The sequence below is a fragment of the Ylistrum balloti genome, unplaced genomic scaffold (assembly GCF_031769215.1).
Source record: "Ylistrum balloti isolate Yb309-2 unplaced genomic scaffold, AGI_CSIRO_Ybal_v1 Utg369676, whole genome shotgun sequence".
Taxonomy (NCBI): domain Eukaryota; kingdom Metazoa; phylum Mollusca; class Bivalvia; order Pectinida; family Pectinidae; genus Ylistrum; species Ylistrum balloti.
Window position 1 is genome coordinate 1,030,552 of NW_026781919.1, and position 20,355 is coordinate 1,050,906.

A 20,355-nucleotide genomic window follows, 5' to 3' on the forward strand; every position below is an offset into this window, starting at 1 on the left:
ATTATGCATTATACACCATTTAAATCATTGCACAGTGTTTACATCAATATATACATATTATTGCCCTTTTGGGGTACCTTTTGGAACATCCGGGTAACGCTTATTTTCCTCAGTTATTTTTTTAATACGTTTATTTTATCTCTAAACAGCAAGATAAGAGTTATATTTTTAAAAAATAATATTTTTATGAATCAACTCTAATATGTTACATTCGCAATGAAATAACAGTTTTATTTGTTTACGGCGAAGGCCATATTGATTCCGTACGCCAAGAAAACCACTTTCAAGAATCCAGAGTCATCAACACCAAACTAACTTTTTGTCGTACCTTTCATTGGGCAGAACACTTCAAAAGGACTATATGAACGTAAACGCTCAACTTCCAGGCCACTTTGGTTAGTAATATACGATTTATTTTGCCAAATTTTTACCGGAAGTACATGTAAATAGTTTTTGCGTCATCAAAAATGAGTTTGTGTATGTTTTCATCCTTACTGTTTGACGTCGATCATTTCCTCAAAATTATATATAAGAGCTCATACTCTGCGCGTAGATGATCTCAGTGATATGGATAACTCTCGATATCACTACATCCATTCATCAATTCTGTCCTAATTTTCCTGACAACGTAGTTGTGAACTAACACCGGTGTTGTGACTGATGTTACAAAAATAAAGAACGCGAACACATTGGTCATTTGGGTTGATAACGGCTTTGTTGTATTAATGAGTAAATCAAATATGTCCATTCCGTCGCATGTAATAAATTTTCTGATCCTCTTTGATAACCGATACCCGATATATATCGACATTTGTGAAAATGAAACAAATAGCTTTTCTGGAGCATGAAGACTTTGAAGTCTAAAACATGGTTACAAAGATGGAAAGGTTCGACTTGGCCACTAGCCTGGAAGCTTTGTGATCTAGATCATTTGGAAAATATAGTTTTCAAAATTAGTCGGGAAATCGTAATAATCGGTTAAGAGGTTTTCAAGTTAGTGTCTTTTTTAATTCTTAACTGTTAAGTTATTGTTGAACTGCTTACATTTTGTGCGAATAGCTGTCATGTTCTATAGCATAGCCACATTGTAAATTGTATGTGATTTTAATCACACGACGGTTGATCTTGAATTAAAAACAAGAAAACAAATGACTATATTTGTGTATGTAACCCTGGAAAATACAAGCCACAATATACAGCTTGCAGAGACAGAACTTCTTTTTATAGTTTGATTGCTTGAGTGTTGGACTAGTAGACCGGAGGTCTCGGATTTGAATCCTAGCAGAGGCATTAACATTAATAATGACCCATGTTACATACATGTACTAATGCTTTCCTCGACGTAGATGATCAGTTTCGTTTCCATCTTTCCAATGTAATTTTGTTTGCTGTATATATATATATCATCCAAATCTTCAAATTAATGATGAGTACATGCTTACCTTGTAATTGGTTTTCATAATCAATAGTCTCCAGCAAGGCAGAAAGTAATCAAACATTGTTTTAAAGACTGATAATCAGCCAAACCCTATTTGATAGAGAAAACTATATTGAATCCTTTTTAGTTCATTTGTGCCAAAGCTTTGAAATATGAATTTCACAAATGTTTCTGAACAGAATCAAAATAAAAGTAAAACTGATTAAAAAAAATAGCCAAGCTGAATAATGTGAACTGTGGTACCCATTTCAGACAGTTATGATCAATACATGCCAGATGATTAGATTCAATCAATTAGACTACAGTTGTATATTCAAGTGTTCATAAACAAAGTCTTTGACTGTTCAGACCAGGCATGATCAATAATCTTCTACAAGGCAGAAAGTAATCAATCATTGTATTAAAAACTGATAATCAGCCAAACCCCAATTTGATAGTTGTCACTGTGTAGTCCTATAAATCTTGCACACAGTAAATTTTGCATTTCTAATGATTTTTTCCATGGTAACAGAGAATTAAACAGAGAACAAAATGAAGCACCAGTACATATATATAGTTGTACAAAGTTCTTAAGTGATGAATTTTGTCAAGAGCCCAATTTAGAATTACCTGTAGAGATGTTTTTACAAGAAAATAAATGAAAAAAATCACTGTAAATTATGAAATACTGTATACACCTCCATTTCACGAATATTCAATTGGTGGCGAACATCTATTTAAAGGAGAACAATAGCTTACAGCTCATTATCACTATACATACTATACTAATGTTTTATTTCTTCTGTTCTAATTTAAAGAAATCAATACAGTTCCAAGCATTCTACAAACAATACAAAATAGACTACAAAGAAAGTCTTAAATAGACTCACTTGATCATGACAAGCATATGTAAACAAAGTTGTAAGTCATCTTTGTGTGTTAGTTCAGAGAGACTTTTCACAGTATGTTATCTTAAAACTGTGAATATCCCAAGCTTAGAGGAAGTTTGTAAAGTTATCATCATGTATATGAATATCAGTCTTTCTTTTTCTTAATATTTCTGTTCCAGGTTACAACTTCAAACATAAATATGCATTCAGATAATATTTCAGGTCCAGAATATGACTAGTCTACATAAATAATGTATTCTGATCATTTTGCAGCTCCAGGAGACCCCTTTTTAATTGGAGATGAAAATGAGGGGGCATCTGGAGCATCAGAGAGTTTGATTCACATCCGAATCCAGCAGAGAAATGGTAGAAAAACCCTGACCACAGTACAGGGGATTAGTCCCACCTTCGACCTGAAGAAAATTGTAAAGGCATGTAAAAAGGTAAAGTGTTCAGATTTTAAAATGTTAAAAATTACATTTGTATAACAATATGTAGGGCCAGTGATTTTCCGCGATCGCGGAATGGTGGAATCAGCATTCTGAAATGGAATTTTGGTTTTTGTAAAACAAGAATCTAAGTCAGAAAAAATCCCATATATTTGTATTGAATTTGACTGAAATTATGTATGCTTTTCATTCTAAACCCAATTCCTGTGCTCATTTTCATTAATTTATGGCATAAACAAGTAGATTGTTTGAACAGCTTGAACCGTGCTTCAGAAACATTTACAACATCCCGCACCGGTTCATGTTGGTAACCAAAGTCATATGGTTAGTGCATGTACACATCATAGCTGATGGTGGCGATACGCTGAGCTTTTCAGGTGTGGAAAAACGTAGGCTTGATCATATTAAGAAAGTCAATGCGAAATCTAGGGCATCACAGTTCCCAGGCGACCTCTATGAAGACAGAGACGTTTTATTGTGCAAATTTTGCCAGCACAGCATTGATTTTACCTGAGCTGACACGGTCAAGAATCATATAAAATCCAAGAGACATGCAGAGAGGAAAACAGTTGGCTATCTCTAGTCAAACAAAACTTTAACCCCTGTCACATCTGTCGTCAAATCTGAAGAATCTAGGGATGAAATTGTTTTAGATTTCTTGAAAATGTGTACTCTGGCTGATATTCCCGTTGACAAAGTTGACAAAATAAAACCTTTCCTGGTAAAGAAATACTACCTAGCTAGTAGTAACTGCTGAAAAACATGGTGTTGATTTTGTTCTGTTATGGTACTACTTTGTACCAAGATTTGAGGAAACATTGTCATTTGAAATTGCTTACATTTTGACTTACATGTCTTGATTATCTGCAGACTGCCAGTCTGCCACTAGTGAATTAATGATCTCAGTCCATATTTGTTTTAATACTACTGCTGCAATATATTTTGCGTATTCTAGTCAGAAAACTAGTCGAACTGAGATATCATATTCCCAGATAGTTCATGAGTTCAATTGTTTCAGTCAGGAAAATTTCAATTATCCAGTCATTAAAGTTTTTGATGACTATCTGCTATGTTTTTGTGTTTGATCTCATGAAACTGGTAAAAAATGGAATTCATGAAAATCTGTAACGCAATTGGTGCAAATTTGAAACGGAAAATCATTGGCCCTAAATATAGCATGGCATTACATTGCAATATGTTAAGATATACTACTGGGTAATAATTTTTGAGAATTTTCCTTGTCCTGTAGACAATTATTTCCTGTTGTTTTTATTTTTTTTGTAATTCTACAGCTTTCCACTGTCATTTGAATAATACCCCTTAGATTTGAAAATTAATCCTTTCCTCTTCAACCCATTTTTATTGGTAGAGATATAAATACCCATTAATGTAACCAGCCTAAATTTTTTAGTTCATTTATACCAAAGCTTTGAAATGTAAATTTCACAAATGTGTCTGAACAGAATCAAAATAAAGTAAAACTGATTTTAAAAAAAATATCCAGGATGAAAAATGTAAACTGTGGACCCCTTTTCAGAGAGCTATGATAAATACATGCCAGATGATGAGATTCAATCAATTAGACTACAGTTGTATGTTTGTGTTCATAAACAAGGTCTTCAATTGTTCAGACCAGCCATAATGGCATATTTTAAATTGTAACAAATAACAAAATGTATAACTCTTTATGTTGTAGGAGTTTGCCTGTAATGGGACAGTAGTTGAACATCCTGAGTACGGAGAGGTCATACAAGTGCAAGGTGACCAAAGAAACAACATTAGAGATTTTCTCAGAAAGATTGGCTTAGCAAAGGAACATCAGCTTAAGGTCAGTCTGCTTTGTGACTGGTATTTTAACATTTCTCCTAATTTTTCCATAGGTTCTAATCTTAGTATACAGCTTTTTGTAATTTTTTTTTTTTTCTAGTTGTTTTCTATTAATAATCGCGAATCATTTCTTCTGTTTTCAGGTTCACGGTTTCTAAGATGTAATAATGGACATAGATGCCGAGTCATCTTCATTGGTTGAGTCATCATTATTAACACTGAGAGGTACTCCACAAGTCAATCAGTTGTCTCCCTTTCATAGTCTACACGTGTCAATTCGATTGTGAAGTAAAAAGGAACAAATGGACAATGGAAAATGAGCCTTAAGATGTGAAACAAGAGTGGATAATTTAAGTGTAAAGGACAAGAGTGAGAAACTAGCATGAATAATATAGATATTGAGAACAGTGTAAAATATTTAGTGTTCTTGAGGCAAACTTGGAATTTCGCAATCATTCCTGAATTGCCAAAAGATGTGAACAATTAATTTAATTACTGTGTTTGATAAATTACATTTGGTAAAATTGATAGATTTTTTTCATCAAAAATATTATTTAAAGCAAAACATTGACATTTTGGCATCATTAGTTCGTCTTAGATTTCGTATCTGAGATGAGTTGTATTGGAATTTCTGAAATTAAGATGACACAGTGTACCTGTAGTGATAGGAGTCCAGAGATATTTTGTACATAATTATGCATTGATTAATATTATCATTTTGTCATAAAATAAAGAAAGCTTTTGTAATAAATTCAGCGTTTGCTTTCTGGTTTTGCCCACCTATCAGAAAGGTTGTAGCGCTTCTGCATTGACATACTTTGTTCTTAACTCATCATCTTTTTTTCCAAAAAACCTAGGGAACTATTGCTGCTCTGAGAAAACTTTACTAATAAATAGATTAAGACCAAATTAGTCAGCAATTACCGTTATCCTCTGAACCTATGATGGGTATACATACTAATCCTGAGACAAGAATGACATAATGTAATATCCCTTGTTCCCAAGCCAACTATTGATTCCTTACATTTTCTCTAGTTCTTTTTTGACAGTTTCAGACAATATTTTTTCATTGCTGTTGTTTTTATGCTCCCCGATAATTTTCAGGGGAGTATATATAGTCACTGCTTTATTTTCCAGACATCCTTTTGTGTCAGAACCATAACTTGGCCCACAGTTAAGCAAGGATCATGAAACTGGTACCCATAAGTCATACTAAAGCAATGTACAGTGTACCAAAGTCAATTAGGTGGTCAGGTGGTGCAGTGGTAATGCACTCGCCTTTCACCTAGCCATCTAGGGTTCAATTCCCAGAATAGATGTGAAAAGGATGGGGTCACCTGCCCGACCATGTGGGTTTCCTCCCACAGTAAGACCCCTCGCACGCTTCCATCCGAGCCAACAAGACTGATTAATATAAGTTGGAAAAACTTGCTACGGAATTGTTGTAAAAGAAATAAAGCTTTAGCTTTATCATACTAAAATCAAGGGCTTCAACCCCTCGATTACCGCACGAGTGTCACATGTAAAAATTAATTTTGCGTTTGGAGAATAACTTGGCATGTATTTAAACCAGTATTATTAAACTTAGTGGAATTTGGTTTCTGCACAATTTCTTTAGAATTTGTTGAATTATAGCGTAACTTGTTCAATGTTTTCTTGTTGAAACTGCTGGCTTCAGACTGCTTTTCATCTTCAGACGTCATGTTCACTGTTACTATGAATAGAAATTTACATTGCCTATTCCTCTAAGGCTAAATCCATTGCTTCCTAAAGATAAAGAAAGTACTTGTGTGAGATTACTGGTCTAGAGATCTAGGTCTCTGTATGATAGAGAATTGGTTTCTACACAACATCTCAAGATCTGTGTGGCCAATTTCGTCCAGAATGCTGTTACCATTAAAAGATTGAGCAGTAATAAAAAAATGACTGATACATTGCCATCTTTGGTTTTGATCTCTATTTCTCAAAAAAAAAAAAAAAAACCAGTTGATCTCTCATTTCTTAGGTTTGAGAAAGATCTATCTAGCACTTCTCACAAGATAGTGATAATAAGCTTTCTTTGTCAACATCCAAGATGGCGGCCATCAGCCATTTTGTTTTTCTAATCGGTCTCAATTTCAATCGAGAATATACATGAGATTTCAGAAAGATCCATCCTGTACTTCAAGAACTGGCAAAAACGAAACTTTCACTGTCAAACTCCATAATGACTGCCTATCAGTCTGTTTTTCTTATCAGTCCCAAAATAAAAGGGCATATCTAGGGACTAGAGGAAACCTATATTTAAAACCTGAGAAAGATTAAGGCAGGATTTCACAGGAAAAAGCAATTACAGATTTATTGTCAAAATCTAAGATGGCTGTCTGCCATCTATTTTTTTGTCCAATTAGTCCCCCATTAAAAGGGCACAAGCCATTCAGTAATTCTCGAGAAATCGCAATAACATGAAATGTTTATGGTTGGACAACAGACATAGATGGTGATGAGCTAAAATGAGAAATCCTGATTGGGTGGTCTTCTGGAATTTTGGTGCAAGATTCAAACATTGAAGTCATTTCTCTGGCTGAATCAGATGGATTTTTATGAAAGTAGTACAAGTAGTCTGCTTTGATTGAAATTTCATGTGGGTTTCTCTATCCTGTACTACCAAAGGTTTCATTACCTGTAAATACAACAAGCCTGAGTTATGAATTCAACGATGATGAGTGCGAAGTTTTTGCATGGGTGTCTTCTCGGTTGTGCAAGTCTACCACTTCAAACAGTTTATTCAATTGCATTTCAAATCCACTCTTCCAATAAGACAACATAGACAAGTCACTTGATGCTGTTTAACAAAGGGGAGACTATAGCTTAGTATAGTATGGACCTACATTGTCCCATGTAAAGTTCCATGGTGTGAGGTGATACACCTACCCATAGCTGTTCTGCTTTCTCGGGAAGATGAAAAACAGACCAGTCTCTGCTGTCAATGTTTTGTCCTAGGGTAAGACACTTTATCCAATTGGAATAGATGGCTTGTGATTTCCATCCCGCATGTTGTTCAGAGAGTTCGTAAACAGCAACTACAAGTAGACTGCCTTGAATGATCTTGACTGTTCGTGACTTTGTCACCAGGGACTACAAGTAGACTGCTTTGTATGACCTTGGCTGTTTGTGACTTTGTCACCAGGGACTACAAGTAGATTGCCTTGTATGACCTTGGCTGTTTGTGACTTTGTCACCAGGGACTACAAGTAGACTGCTTTGTATGACCTTGGCTGTTTGTGGCTTTGTCACCAGAGATTACAAGTAGACTGCTTTGTATGACCTTGGCTGTTTGTGACTTTGTCACCAGGGACTACAAGTAGACTGCTTTGTATGACCTTGGCTGTTAGTGACTTTGTCACCAGAGACTAGAAGTAGACTGCTTTGTATGACATTGGCAGTTTGTGACTTTGTCACCAGGGACTACAAGTAGACTACCTTCAATGGCCTTGGCTGTTTATAAGTCAAAGTGTAGAACAAAAAACTTCCAACAAAATCTGATGAGGATGTTCTTTATTGGATGTCCTTGTTTTTAACCCCCGAAAAATTGTCAATAATTTAATCAAATCACATGTATGCCCAATAAAAAAATACATGAACGAAGACATGCAGTTTTACCCTGAATCATCTCAAAAGCCGGGGCTATCATGATTATACAGGCATGGTTTTGTCCAATGTCAAAATTATTTAATGTATAATATATACATGTACATATATTCTGAGCTGTATCCGACATAAAAATTCAAAACAGACAAAGAGGGGAGTAAACACTGAGAGAACAATTTCACATACCAGAAAAAAAACTGTTTAACAATGAATTATATTCATACATTCAAACACTTCCAAGAATATCTATTATTTCATAGAAATCATAAGGATAAAAATGGAGAGGCATTTTAAGAATTTTTCCTTTGAAGTTATTCATATATTTACATGTAAGTATACTAAAACCTTTTGCTCAAAAAGAATAACATACAAAAAAGAACATTTATAGGGTTAATTTGTTTTTATACCTGTACTACCTGGACGAAAAGGTCACTGTTAAGAAATGATAGCTGGGACATTTCCTGAAATATGTATCTAGTCATGTGACAAACTTATCAAGAGACGATTGGGCAGGACAAAACTACAGATCTTGAATGACAAAAACCCATCCCGATGAAATGTGACAAGTACACTCTCATGTACTCAAACTATAATTATGGGCATATGGTTTATAAACAATCATTTTAATCAAATTTTGTAATCACTGGGATATTCCCCTTTCTTATTCAACTTATCAACGATTTTTATTCTGAACATTACCTTACTTGAAAATGGTTTACAGTGAAACTTAAAAGAAAAGAAAAAAAATGGAAGCACATTATGAATTATACAGCAAACTACAGAATGTGAGGCGTGACTGCTTGGATAAGCAAACCAAACTTGTGCACCTCACTACAGATAATGTTTATCTCCAAATTTTGAACCTTTTTTCACAAAACTTTTCATTAGTTGAACAACTGAAAACCAATATTTCAGTAAATGATGCAGAAAATCATCTTCATCATATCAAAGGCATTGAGGTTTAAAATGGGCCAACCAATCACAGAATTTTAATGATTTAACAAATAAATAATCTTACAAACCACACATACATTCATTATAATGAATCAGGGATATTTCTGCCTTCAATTCACAGTCGTATAACACAAACAGATGAATTCTCCAAATCTATATGGAGAATGAAAACAGCCTCTACAAAAATCTACAATTACATTTCTAAATATTAACCAGTAACTCATTATTTTTTATTTTGGTACCAGGATCAGCACAGACATCCAACAAATTGTTTTGCTTTTGCATGTAAAATTTAAAAAAAAAATCCTACTACCATCAAATTGAATACTGTTTTAAATGATCACATACATAAAATAATTTTCTGAACATAATTTATTTATAAATTTATTGAATAAAACTGGTAATTTTTGATAGATTTGAACACCATAATTGTATAGTTCCTAAAATTATGCATACTTCATAGTAGCAGGGATTCAATGTCTATCACATGAAAAGGAAGATGTTGTCATCCTTTATCCTCGTCATGGAAAGAAGACCAGAACTTACAATACATAAGAGATAGATTTTACCGACACAATTTTGTAGTATTTGTTTGGGTGTTCCTTTTAAAACAACACCATCCTATAAATGCTACTGACTAGGCTAATCATAGGGGCCGTCTTCCCCATGGCGCTGAACTGATTTCAGCCGTTTGAAAATACTGCATATATATAGCTCAAGTTGTTTCTAAATATCATCAAGCTTTACATAATAGGTGCATCCCTACTTATTACTGTGATGAAGGAGTGAAGTATGACAAATGCTGATCATTTTTTTGCAAAACAACAAAATAACACTTCCATCATTCCAGACAGCCTTATTATGAATGAACTGATCACTTTTACCATACAGAGCAAGCACCTATACCCTGGAAAATACTTCAAAGAACAGTGGTGAAGCAAAGTGTAGTTAGGGCTAATACTATAACTTAATGTATTAAAGTTTGAAATATACAGATTGCTCAATTTACAAATATTGAAACAAACAGAAAATTTTATTTTTATCTAACAGATCATTGGAATTCCAAATTTTCAATTTAACACTGACATATGATTGTTGATAAAAAATCACTGAAGCAGCTTCATTATTTAACAAAATTTAATTTTTGAATTTTACATTCAGAACTTGAAATGAATGTATATTATATGCAAGATTGATTTTCTATCAGTTGTAAGCCTTTCTTTTTTCTTTTTACCAAAATAGCATCATCTATGAACTGTGTGTAATCTTTCGAATGAAAGTATTGGTGCTAAAAATGCTAAATTTTCAAAACAAAAGACTGTTTTTTAAAAAAAGAGAAAATGGCAGCGACCATGAGAATGTTGCTAAGGAATCACCCAGGGAAAACAATGTTATCATCGCCATGACAATATCCTTATTTTAACAAACTATATCAACAAGAAAGGAAAAATTATTTACAAACCAAGGACATTAATGAAAATTGCAGCTCAATAACATTACCACAAGATAGTTTTCTATACCCAGCTAAGTGATTCACAAAAATATCTGATACAATTCCTTATTTTACACATCTCATTGACTTATCTATATACAAGTAGGCTATTTATTAAATAGACAAAAGAAAAAAAATCCTCATTGATCTCCCGGAGACAGCTGATTTTCACATATCCAAATTTTACATGTACGAATCACACTCAACAATTATAACACACAACATGTATACTACAATGTGAAAAGTCTCACTTCAATACATACATTCCTGTGAAATTTTGGTTGACTTTTAAATGTCTGAAAAGATCCTAATGCTCCGACTTATAACATTACGATGGGGCTAATACCTGGTAATATTTGTGGATGATTTTTACATAGATTTTTATTTCCTACAAATAATCTGAAAGTGAATTAGCAGTTTAATCTTAGCACATATTTAGTTAAATTTTGGACAATTTAACAATCAGCAATTGCTTGTACATATTCATATACAAGTAACTGCGACTGGTAAAATTGTTTAAAAAATTGAATCTTACATCATCCGTTCTAATAATCAGGTGTCATAATTTCTTTTACGAGCAAACTTCAATTCCACATTCATATTCATCCACACACAAAATTGGGTTACAAAGTTATTAGAAATCAAGCTCATATGATCCATATAGTTAGCGGATGATTGGATGCATTGAAGAAGAAAATCTGTTAATAACAAAAGCAGACATGTCAGTGGCTATTAAAGTCAAGGAATTATACCAATTTCTTCTTATTATTCAGATATTTCATTCTCCTCTCAAACAGCATAGCACTATATTCTTCTGAGCAATAAATTAAGATGCAAAACAATATCATTTTAAGAATAAATGTTGACAGAATATAGTGACATGTTTCTTTAATGAACACATTTTTATATTTCACATTCACAAAAATACAATCTTTTTTTAAAATTGTCTTAAAAGGGATTTATTATGTGAATGTTGAAAACAAGATTTGGCTGGATATTAGTCCACATTTAGTAAGATGAAGTTCATAATAATTCTCTATTTCTTCACATACACTTGGACTGTATTCTGATCCGTCCCTCAAGTCGCTGACACCCAATTAGACAGGCCTGAGGCTCCACTTATCTGACCAAAACTCAAAAGAGAAATTTTGTAAGCACTTTAATAATCATTTTCTACGTATATTTTCTGATTCGACAGATCCAATTTAAGTGACTAAAAATCTGAGAAACTTTAGCAAATACGAAGTTACAGACTTTATAAAATGGAGTCCAATATACAGTTTTCTTCTCATTTACAGAGGTACTTTTAAAACTGAAGTGATGTTTCAGCATAATTTCTTTTTTTCTCTCTTACTTATTCTTCTCTACCAGATGATGGACTTGAATCTGAGGTAAGACATAATTCCTGACTAATTTATAACCAATTTCAAATTGATTTTACCCGATTCTTCTAAATATCCACAGCGATCATGATTGAGACTGTTCAGAGAAAACTAACCCATGTATTTATATTATACTGTTGAAACTCTTGTTTAAAAAGCCAAAATATTTGGCAAAAACATTTAAAGAATCCCGCGAAGATTCTATTGAAACTTGCAGTATTGAAAGGACACCAGCAAAAGGTCCTTATTCACTGCAGCAGTTGATCCTTGTCAATACCTAGCCCGTCATTGAGTGACAGTAACTTGAGGGCATTGCAAGTTCAACAGTTACATTCCTAATATATATAAATATATATATCACACATATACAATCATTCAAACACTAAAAAAGCCCAAACCTAAAACAAAATGACTTTTCTAAGTAATGAACCAAAACAATCATAAGTATAATAATGATTTATAATAATTCACAATTTATCATATAGTATTAAAAAGTAAAAAAAAAAAAAAAAAACTACATTCAACAATGTTAACTGGGATCACCATACCATACAAGCATTAAGCTGAACCTGTTATGAGCTGTAAAGAGGATCAAGATAAACAACATGTACAAACACTGCAACATAGATCTCCGACACTTTGACCAAAGATAGCTAGGAATAATATTCTCAATTTCAACGCAAGTGGCACCACTGCTTTTGAAATTGGCCGTATCTACAACAATGTCAATACCTTGGCTTGAAATATCAATCTGACATGAATTATCTCCCTTTATACATTGCTCTCTCCATTAAACTTTTGAGTGTATCAACTTTACTCTATTTCTGGAGACAATTACATGTTCTCTATCCATACTCTGGATTCTTTTTATTTTAGAGAGTAATGATTTTACCTCTACAAATCCTATGACAATACAGGTGTGTTTTGTCTGTCTATTTTAGGGGTGGAGACGGACTTCAATGGCTTAATCTATTTATAGGAGTAAATTCTCAACCTTTCTACACATCTCTTGTTGATGTATAAACATTTTCTTGTTTTATAATTGTAACAACTTCAAAAGTATGCTAGAAGATTTGACCTAATGTAACATGTACATGACCACATGTAGACCTTAAACTTCTCTATAACTCATTTAAAATAAGTCAGAATTCAGACTCGCATCCTTCATATATTTCATCAACACCTACATATCTTCTCCAAATGCAAAAAATTCTTTCACCACTCTTGAAAAGCACATCTGAAAGCAACAAGCATACATACATACTTCATTCCTGTAGCACAATATAGGATCATATACTAGGTCAGACTCATAGCAGCAAAACATATATATATATCATAGTAAACAAATTTACTTACACACTACCTACTCAATGGTTATTTCACAACTCCAATAGTATCAGAAAATTCAATTGTCTGGTTGCCAAATATGGAAAAATGGGGGTAAAGGGGGAGGGGGTGGGGGGGAAAGTAACCTGCTGTACACAATAACGGTGTCTTAAATATTATCTTCACAAAAACACATTTCATTGGTTATGGCATTATTTAAATGGTTTAATCCAAATTAAAAATATAAAACCTATTCTGTGTAATACATATCTTTCATATTACAGCATTCTACAATCAAATTATTAGTTATCACTCCACAAAAGGGATTAAAACAAATGTTGATACACTATTTTGATATCTTAACTTTATAATCAAATTATGTTTATAAAATGTCACATAGTATGGTGCTAATATCACTGGTTGTTTATTCTTATGCTTGAGGAAGCTGTTTACAGAAATCCTTAATAGCACTGCCTGATGCTTATCTCAAAAGCAGATTTGTCTCAAGGTTCACTTGTATTAAAAGTATCTCTATTTTTGAAATGCCCATATTCTTCCTAGTATGTCATTACCAGAGAGAGAAAAAAATCTGATTCCTTGCTCTAAAGAGTAACTGATTTTTGACTATGTGTCTCGATGGACATACTTCCAGTTTGATTTTTTATGGTTACATCATCTAGGCAACAGGAAACAAGAATGTGTTAGTCTATCAACTCAAAATAAAAAATTAATGATTTTTGAGCTTCAAGATTGTCATTAAAATGAAAAATAACTAGAAAAAGTTGTTTAATGCAGCCTTACATCCTGAGAGGAGAAATCTAGATTTTATACCTGTATATTACGAGTCTTTCATAAATAAGTAGACCCCAATTTCCTGTCAGAAGTCTGTCCCCTAAAAATAACACTTCTGGTTTAATTCCAACTTCCAATAACAAAACAGACATAAAAAAAACAAGTAACATTTTTAAAAATGGATGCACTAAGTTAAATAGTGTTGAATACTGATTAGATTTTCTACTCGTCCTATATATGTACAGACACTTGATTATCATATGTGTTTAAAGAGGTTTTCGCCTCCACATAGCTCTGTACAGTTTACCCACAACAAGGGTTAGGAAATATAATTAACTAAATGAATTAAATGCAGGCAGGCACCAATTCAAGATAAAAGCAGTCTTGTTCTTGCAATATCAGCACCTAGTAACACACCTGTCGTGGTTGATGACAACTATTTGGGCCAATGTTACAGATCTTGGACACCTTATGTATCTTCTCAAAGGAAATACCCAAAGCAGGTCAGAAGATAAAATGACGTCATCTGGTCTGTTTTGAGATAATCAAGAAGAATTACGATTGGATACGAACTCGTGTTAAACATTTGATATAGAACGACGTGTGTATAATGAAAAAGCCTATATCTCCAGACATTGAATGACAAAGAATACATTATTAACTTCAAAATAAGTACAAGTTGATACAGTGGCTGATATTGTTAGAACTAGAGAGTTTCTCTGTGTATACATCGTTATATAGCTGTTACAGGGCTGTCACACATTATGTAGCCTTGCGATGTTGAGGAGGTATAATGTTCAGGAAATTTTACAATAGAAAATCCCACATTTAAGCTTTTGACAAATTTGCACATCACAAAGAGTTTCAACAAAACCTGTTCAATTAGTCTTAAAGACACAGCCACTCTTGAACCAGGTGGCCAGAAATACAGGCTGAAAGTGGTGATTCTTAATCAAAACCAAACCAGTATAGTGAAATCAACAATTCAAATAAAACATTTTAAAAATTTGACAAGCTCAAACTGTATTTCTGTGTTAACTAGTCAAACTGTCCCACAAGTGCAGCTCAGCAGTGATAATGGATAGAAAGAACAGAATAGGGAGATACAGAGGTAGAAAAACAGTGAAGTGACTGACATGCACCAATACAGTGCTGGTTAATATCGCTGATAAACTATCAAAGCCTGCCACTTGATGGCAGCCATTACTAGAAACATCTTTGCCATAATCAACAAATGTGTACGCCACAGAGATCAACAGCGTCCAACTAAGTTACAGGGGCAAACCTCTAACAATATGTAATATCTCCCAAAAATTATGTTTTCAATACTATTTTCAACCAATCAACACATTTATCTGGCTACCAATTGCACATTAGAGCAAACTACAAACTCTATAACAAAATGCTTATACATGGAAACATCTGAACCGTGTCCTACATTCATTCCCACCATAAAGTGTGACCAAACAGCAGGATGTGTGTTTCGGAAACTACACAAACAATGTAGATAGGCAAACTCTTGAGACATCTCATCATTCTGACAAGTATATCTAGTGATCCCTGCTTCCTCAATGTTCTGTAGGTGGAAGAAGAGAGCTGGTGCCATCAGTACTGCAAGCAATCTGTAACATCCTATATCACAATTCTAATTGGCTGTGTTTCTTTCAAAATTTGACTTGCACATATCATTGTAAAGAACGTTTCTACTGAATAGAATTTCTGTATCAAGTCTTGTATCTTTCCATAAAACCAGCAATATTGTGGTACTGCCATTAACTGCTATATTTGCATATCTTCATACTTCAACACTTTGAAATTTTAAATTGTCAACCTGTTGTGTTATTCTCAATAACAGAAATTTCAGTCAACAATTCAACTTTCAATGTTGAACAAATATGCCTCAAAGACACAAAGTCCTCCACATACAGCCAATAACCATGATGTAAAAATTCACCTTAGCTTGTGCAAGGGATATAGAGTCCTATACATACAAGCCAATATTCCAACATACATCATTTGAACTTTTCCAACAATTTGTCCAAGTCCATATTGTATTGCTGATGTATCATCCTGAAGCATTCTGGGACATTGTTTATTTTGTTGATGACCGGGATCCATCTCGTTCACTCCGTCTCCTGTCCCTACGTTCTCTATTCTCTTTAGCACGGCGGCCACCTCCATATCTCTGGTCTTTAGGTTCAAAGTCTCTGCGCCCCTGATCTTTGACCGGGGGTCTAGAATTGGCAGTAGTCGTTTTAATTGTCTGAGATTGCTCTTTTAATGTTTGACTGGCACGTACACTAGTAGCGGACTTAGAATCCTCTTCTCCTGACTCATCACTGCTCCTTTGTTTACTGTTGCCCTCGGCAGCTGCAGCTGCAGCAGCAGCGGCAGCAGCTTCTGCTTCTCGGCCTTTCGCCAACATTTGAGCATATGTAAGTTTGACTTGGGCCTGTTGCTGAACTGGAACTGGCTTTTCCTGCTGCAAAGACGGAAAAAAAATATAATGGATACTTTTGTATTAAAACTGATACCTGTCAGAAGTGAAGTTCCTAGAAAATACATCTACCATATTTTCCAGTTTATAAGTTGCACTGGTATACAGGTTGCAGAGACAGTCTTTTTTTTTTTTATTTGATACACCTAATAGATGCACCAGTATGTAAGCCACACCCTATTCTTTGACTGTATGTAAGCCACACCCTATTCTTTGACTGTATGTAAGCCACACCCTATTCTTTGACTGTATGTAAGCCACACCCTATTCTTTGACTGTATGTAAGCCACACCCTATTCTTTTGACTGGTAATCACTTTGTTGATCTTAGTTTGTTGATATAAAAGAGAATTTATCAGGACTATCAATGAGATATTTAATAAAGTTTACAAATGTATCATGCACAATTATTAATTTTTTATTGATTTTTTTTCTTCATTATTCTGGTCATATAAAATAATAAAATATCAAATATTGTCTACACACAGAAGGGCATGACGTTACAGTAGTTCTACAACAGACTTATCCGAGTTTGTGGTTTTACTACACAATCTGTCATTGTCTGTACTGTTAAATATTTCTTTCTCAAAGTTTCATCAAAGTCTTTCAAATCATAAATAAATAATGGCGGCCGTTCTAGCAATTGACTTATCACCCGATGACCTATAAATCCCAGGGCAAATATTCCTTCCTTTGATCAAAACATTTCTCAGAGTAATTTAAATTCATGTTTACACAGTGTATGATGCAAAAATACACCAATTTTTTTTTTCATTCTCGATATGATTTTTTAAAATGTATATATACACATATTAGTTGTTCCGATATTTAAGCCACACATCTGACCAACAACCAAAAAAAAGTTCTGACTTAAAATCCCGAAAATACAGCACTACAGTTAGTGGAGTTGACTCCATTGTTACTGATCATTACAAAGAATGAGATATTGCAATGGAATGCTATAATACTATGTTACTAATATAGACAATGTAGCCCTCTATACAGACAATTACCTCCGTATCAAAATATGTTGGACTACATAGCTCTGAATACAGATATTTTAGACCAGACCTCCTCAGTATCGAGATAACACAATATATTTGACCAGGTCATCACTGTAGCCAGACAAGTTTGACAACATCGTCCTATATACTAGGGATATTTTGGACAATTTTGAAAACCTAGACCAGTATATACTGAAGATGTTTTGGACTACGTACAGTCTTGGGAGCACTGCTTACTGTTCGCTGAGACACATGGCTTTCTGCAGATTTTGGCTGACTCTCTGGCATGCTCACTGTCTTGACAGACCTGCAAACAGCAATGTTAATTATAGTCAAACCTGCTTGAGCATGGAAATTAAGATATTTTCATGAAAAATTAAACATTTTTTCATTATTTCTTTTAAAAATACAAAAAAAAAAGAAAAAAATCAGAAATCTTCTGATAAGGTATACAATAGTTCCAAATGACAACAAATTGTCTTACTCATCAAGGGACTTAAATAACACAATATATTGTAACAGGGTCATTATGCAAAACACCACAACAACACCTTTGACAACATCGTCCTACCATTAACCTGGTTTTTTATTGCAGGCGACAAGAGATTAACTCTGTGTATGGCACAGAGTTATAGGGGAAATCTTGTCTTGTAAATATGACCGGCATCGTACAGGTGAGCGGGTAGTTATACATGAGGTTTGCAGATATTCACTCGCACGACTTTAAAATTTCTCTGGTCACCTCACTGTCTTGACAGACCTGCAAACAAAAAGCAATGGACAAGAGCCAATAAAATAAGACACAAGACCTGACTTAAGCATGGAAAAAGACCAATGACCAAACGATACGATATAAGCAGACGAAAACTAGACTAAACACTTAGACGCATACAGTATAAACGAAACTAATAAATAAGACTAATACAATACTGAGACAATTCAATACAAATATTAAAATTATAGATCCTGCCACAATATTATTCAGAAATCATAGGTTATTATCGCAGTCAATACTGAGCAGACATTCAATGAAACATTGAGTTTATATAAACTTGTATTAACAGTAAATACTATATAGAAATTCTAAACCCAACATCATACTGACTTTATAGTCATATAATCAAGGGAGCTAACTATGGTTAAATTGGCTGGTTAACTAAACTTGGCAGTCCAGAAAACTAGAAAGTAATCCAGACAATTTTGCTGAAAACGAAGGGGTCTGGATTATCAAAGGTCCACTATAATTTGTGTACATACAACTGTGTTAGTGACATAATACCTTTGTCTGGCAGTGTATATATAATTCCCGAAAAGGACGTAAAAAGTTAAGGGGTCACCTGCCCGACCACGTGGGTTTTCCCAAGGTACTATGGTTTCTACCCACAATAAAACCTCTCACAAACTTGTTTTCGCAATTGTTGTGAAATAAAGTTTATATATATATACAATTTATGTGTGTAAGCTGTATTTAGTAGCATTATAGAAATTTCCTATGCAAACATCAACTCAGAAACCTGCACTTTTCATCAACGATGTGTGACCCACGAAGAATGACCACCTACTTTTGTGGTATTACTGGTGGTGATGGCACTCGCGTCACTGGGGTAGCCACAGCTGTACAGCTGGCATTACCACTAGATGGCACTGTTGATGCGTTTCCGCTGGAGCCATTTGTCGTCACCGTTGTCGTTGTGGTAGACTCCCGGGACTTTGGCGGACTTGAGGGTCGGGTGGTGGCAGGCACTGATGTCGTCGCTGTCACAGCTACTGGTATCTGTGGTGTCACCGTCGCCACCGGCGGAGACGATATGGAGGCTGATGGGGGAGGTGGAGGGGGAGGTACAGGGGGTGGGGACGCCTTTGACTCCCGCACCTGGGGCTTAGCCGTTCCCTTGACAACATCGGACAATTTGCTCTCAAAGACATCACCAGCAGCAGAAGAATTCTGAGGAGTGAATTCAGTACATTTCATTTTATCACTTTTAAGTTATACACACATGTTTATTACACTTAAGATTTAATGTCAACATGAAAATTTTTAAAGGTTTGTAAGAAGTTAGTCAATCTAAAAGTTAATTTGATAAGAATGTTTAATATAAACAAACCTATCCCCTGATAAGTGTTGATTAGATATTAAGTTACAATGGAACATTTCAACAAGAAACAACTAAATAGAGATGGCTCTAATTGATTGGAAAACATTCAGAAACATCAATGAGGTAATACAATATCTATAAATACACTGTAATGACTTGTGCAGGTAGCATTACAGACCTCCATAAGAAAGTGTAGTGTGATAAATAGGTTAAAGTTCTTTATGAACCTGGAGTCTATTGACTCATTGGTTTAAACAAAGATATCATCAGTTTAATATTATTTACAATACAATTTACATGTACATAATCAATAATGTTGAAAAATACTTTATATATGCAAAATCTATATTGGTATAAATCATTAAAACTGCATTTGAGTGTCTGATGAAAGGACTAAGTGCTAATTATTCATGGTCAGAATCAATTGCTCTCAATCAATTCACAATATTGTCAGATAACAAAGGCGATAACTCACCGAAGCTCCCGGTCCTGGTAAAGGTGGGAACGAGTTGATTTCTAAGTCAAACTGCAGTTCACTAGGTAACTTATTATCTTTGGTGATGGCCTGGGAAGAACCAGGTCGCTGAAATGACAATAATT

General features: G+C 34.2%; 2 protein-coding genes across 2 annotated transcripts in view; one reads left to right on the plus strand and one right to left on the minus strand.

The window, feature by feature from the left end:
* Positions 1 to 242: 242 nt before the first annotated feature.
* Positions 243 to 5,334, plus strand: LOC132563682 (eukaryotic translation initiation factor eIF1-like). Its single transcript, XM_060228433.1, has 4 exons — positions 243 to 395; positions 2,581 to 2,750; positions 4,453 to 4,584; positions 4,727 to 5,334. Exons 1-4 carry the CDS (start codon positions 362 to 364, stop codon positions 4,739 to 4,741), a joined length of 351 nt encoding a protein of 116 aa, XP_060084416.1. The 5' UTR covers positions 243 to 361; the 3' UTR covers positions 4,742 to 5,334.
* A 2,771-nt stretch (positions 5,335 to 8,105) lies between these two features.
* The window catches only part of LOC132563939 (la-related protein 4-like), a 71,408-nt gene continuing 59,158 nt past the window's right edge, over positions 8,106 to 20,355 (minus strand). The window contains exons 15-18 of the mRNA XM_060228699.1: positions 20,231 to 20,338; positions 19,222 to 19,604; positions 17,876 to 17,966; positions 8,106 to 16,641 (exon numbers count right to left, since the gene is read on the minus strand). Coding sequence (XP_060084682.1) covers positions 16,252 to 16,641; positions 17,876 to 17,966; positions 19,222 to 19,604; positions 20,231 to 20,338 — 972 coding nt within the window. The 3' untranslated portion in view covers positions 8,106 to 16,251. The remainder of the gene's footprint in view (positions 16,642 to 17,875; positions 17,967 to 19,221; positions 19,605 to 20,230; positions 20,339 to 20,355) is intronic.

Bases quoted from the DNA above. Each gene is read 5' to 3' on its own strand.
- LOC132563682 (XM_060228433.1), top strand. From the start codon at position 362: ATGAACGTAAACGCTCAACTTCCAGGCCACTTTG. The intron at 396-2,580 runs GTTAGTAATATA...ATCATTTTGCAG, and splicing joins TCAACTTCCAGGCCACTTTG to CTCCAGGAGACCCCTTTTTA. The intron at 2,751-4,452 runs GTAAAGTGTTCA...TTTATGTTGTAG, and splicing joins TTGTAAAGGCATGTAAAAAG to GAGTTTGCCTGTAATGGGAC.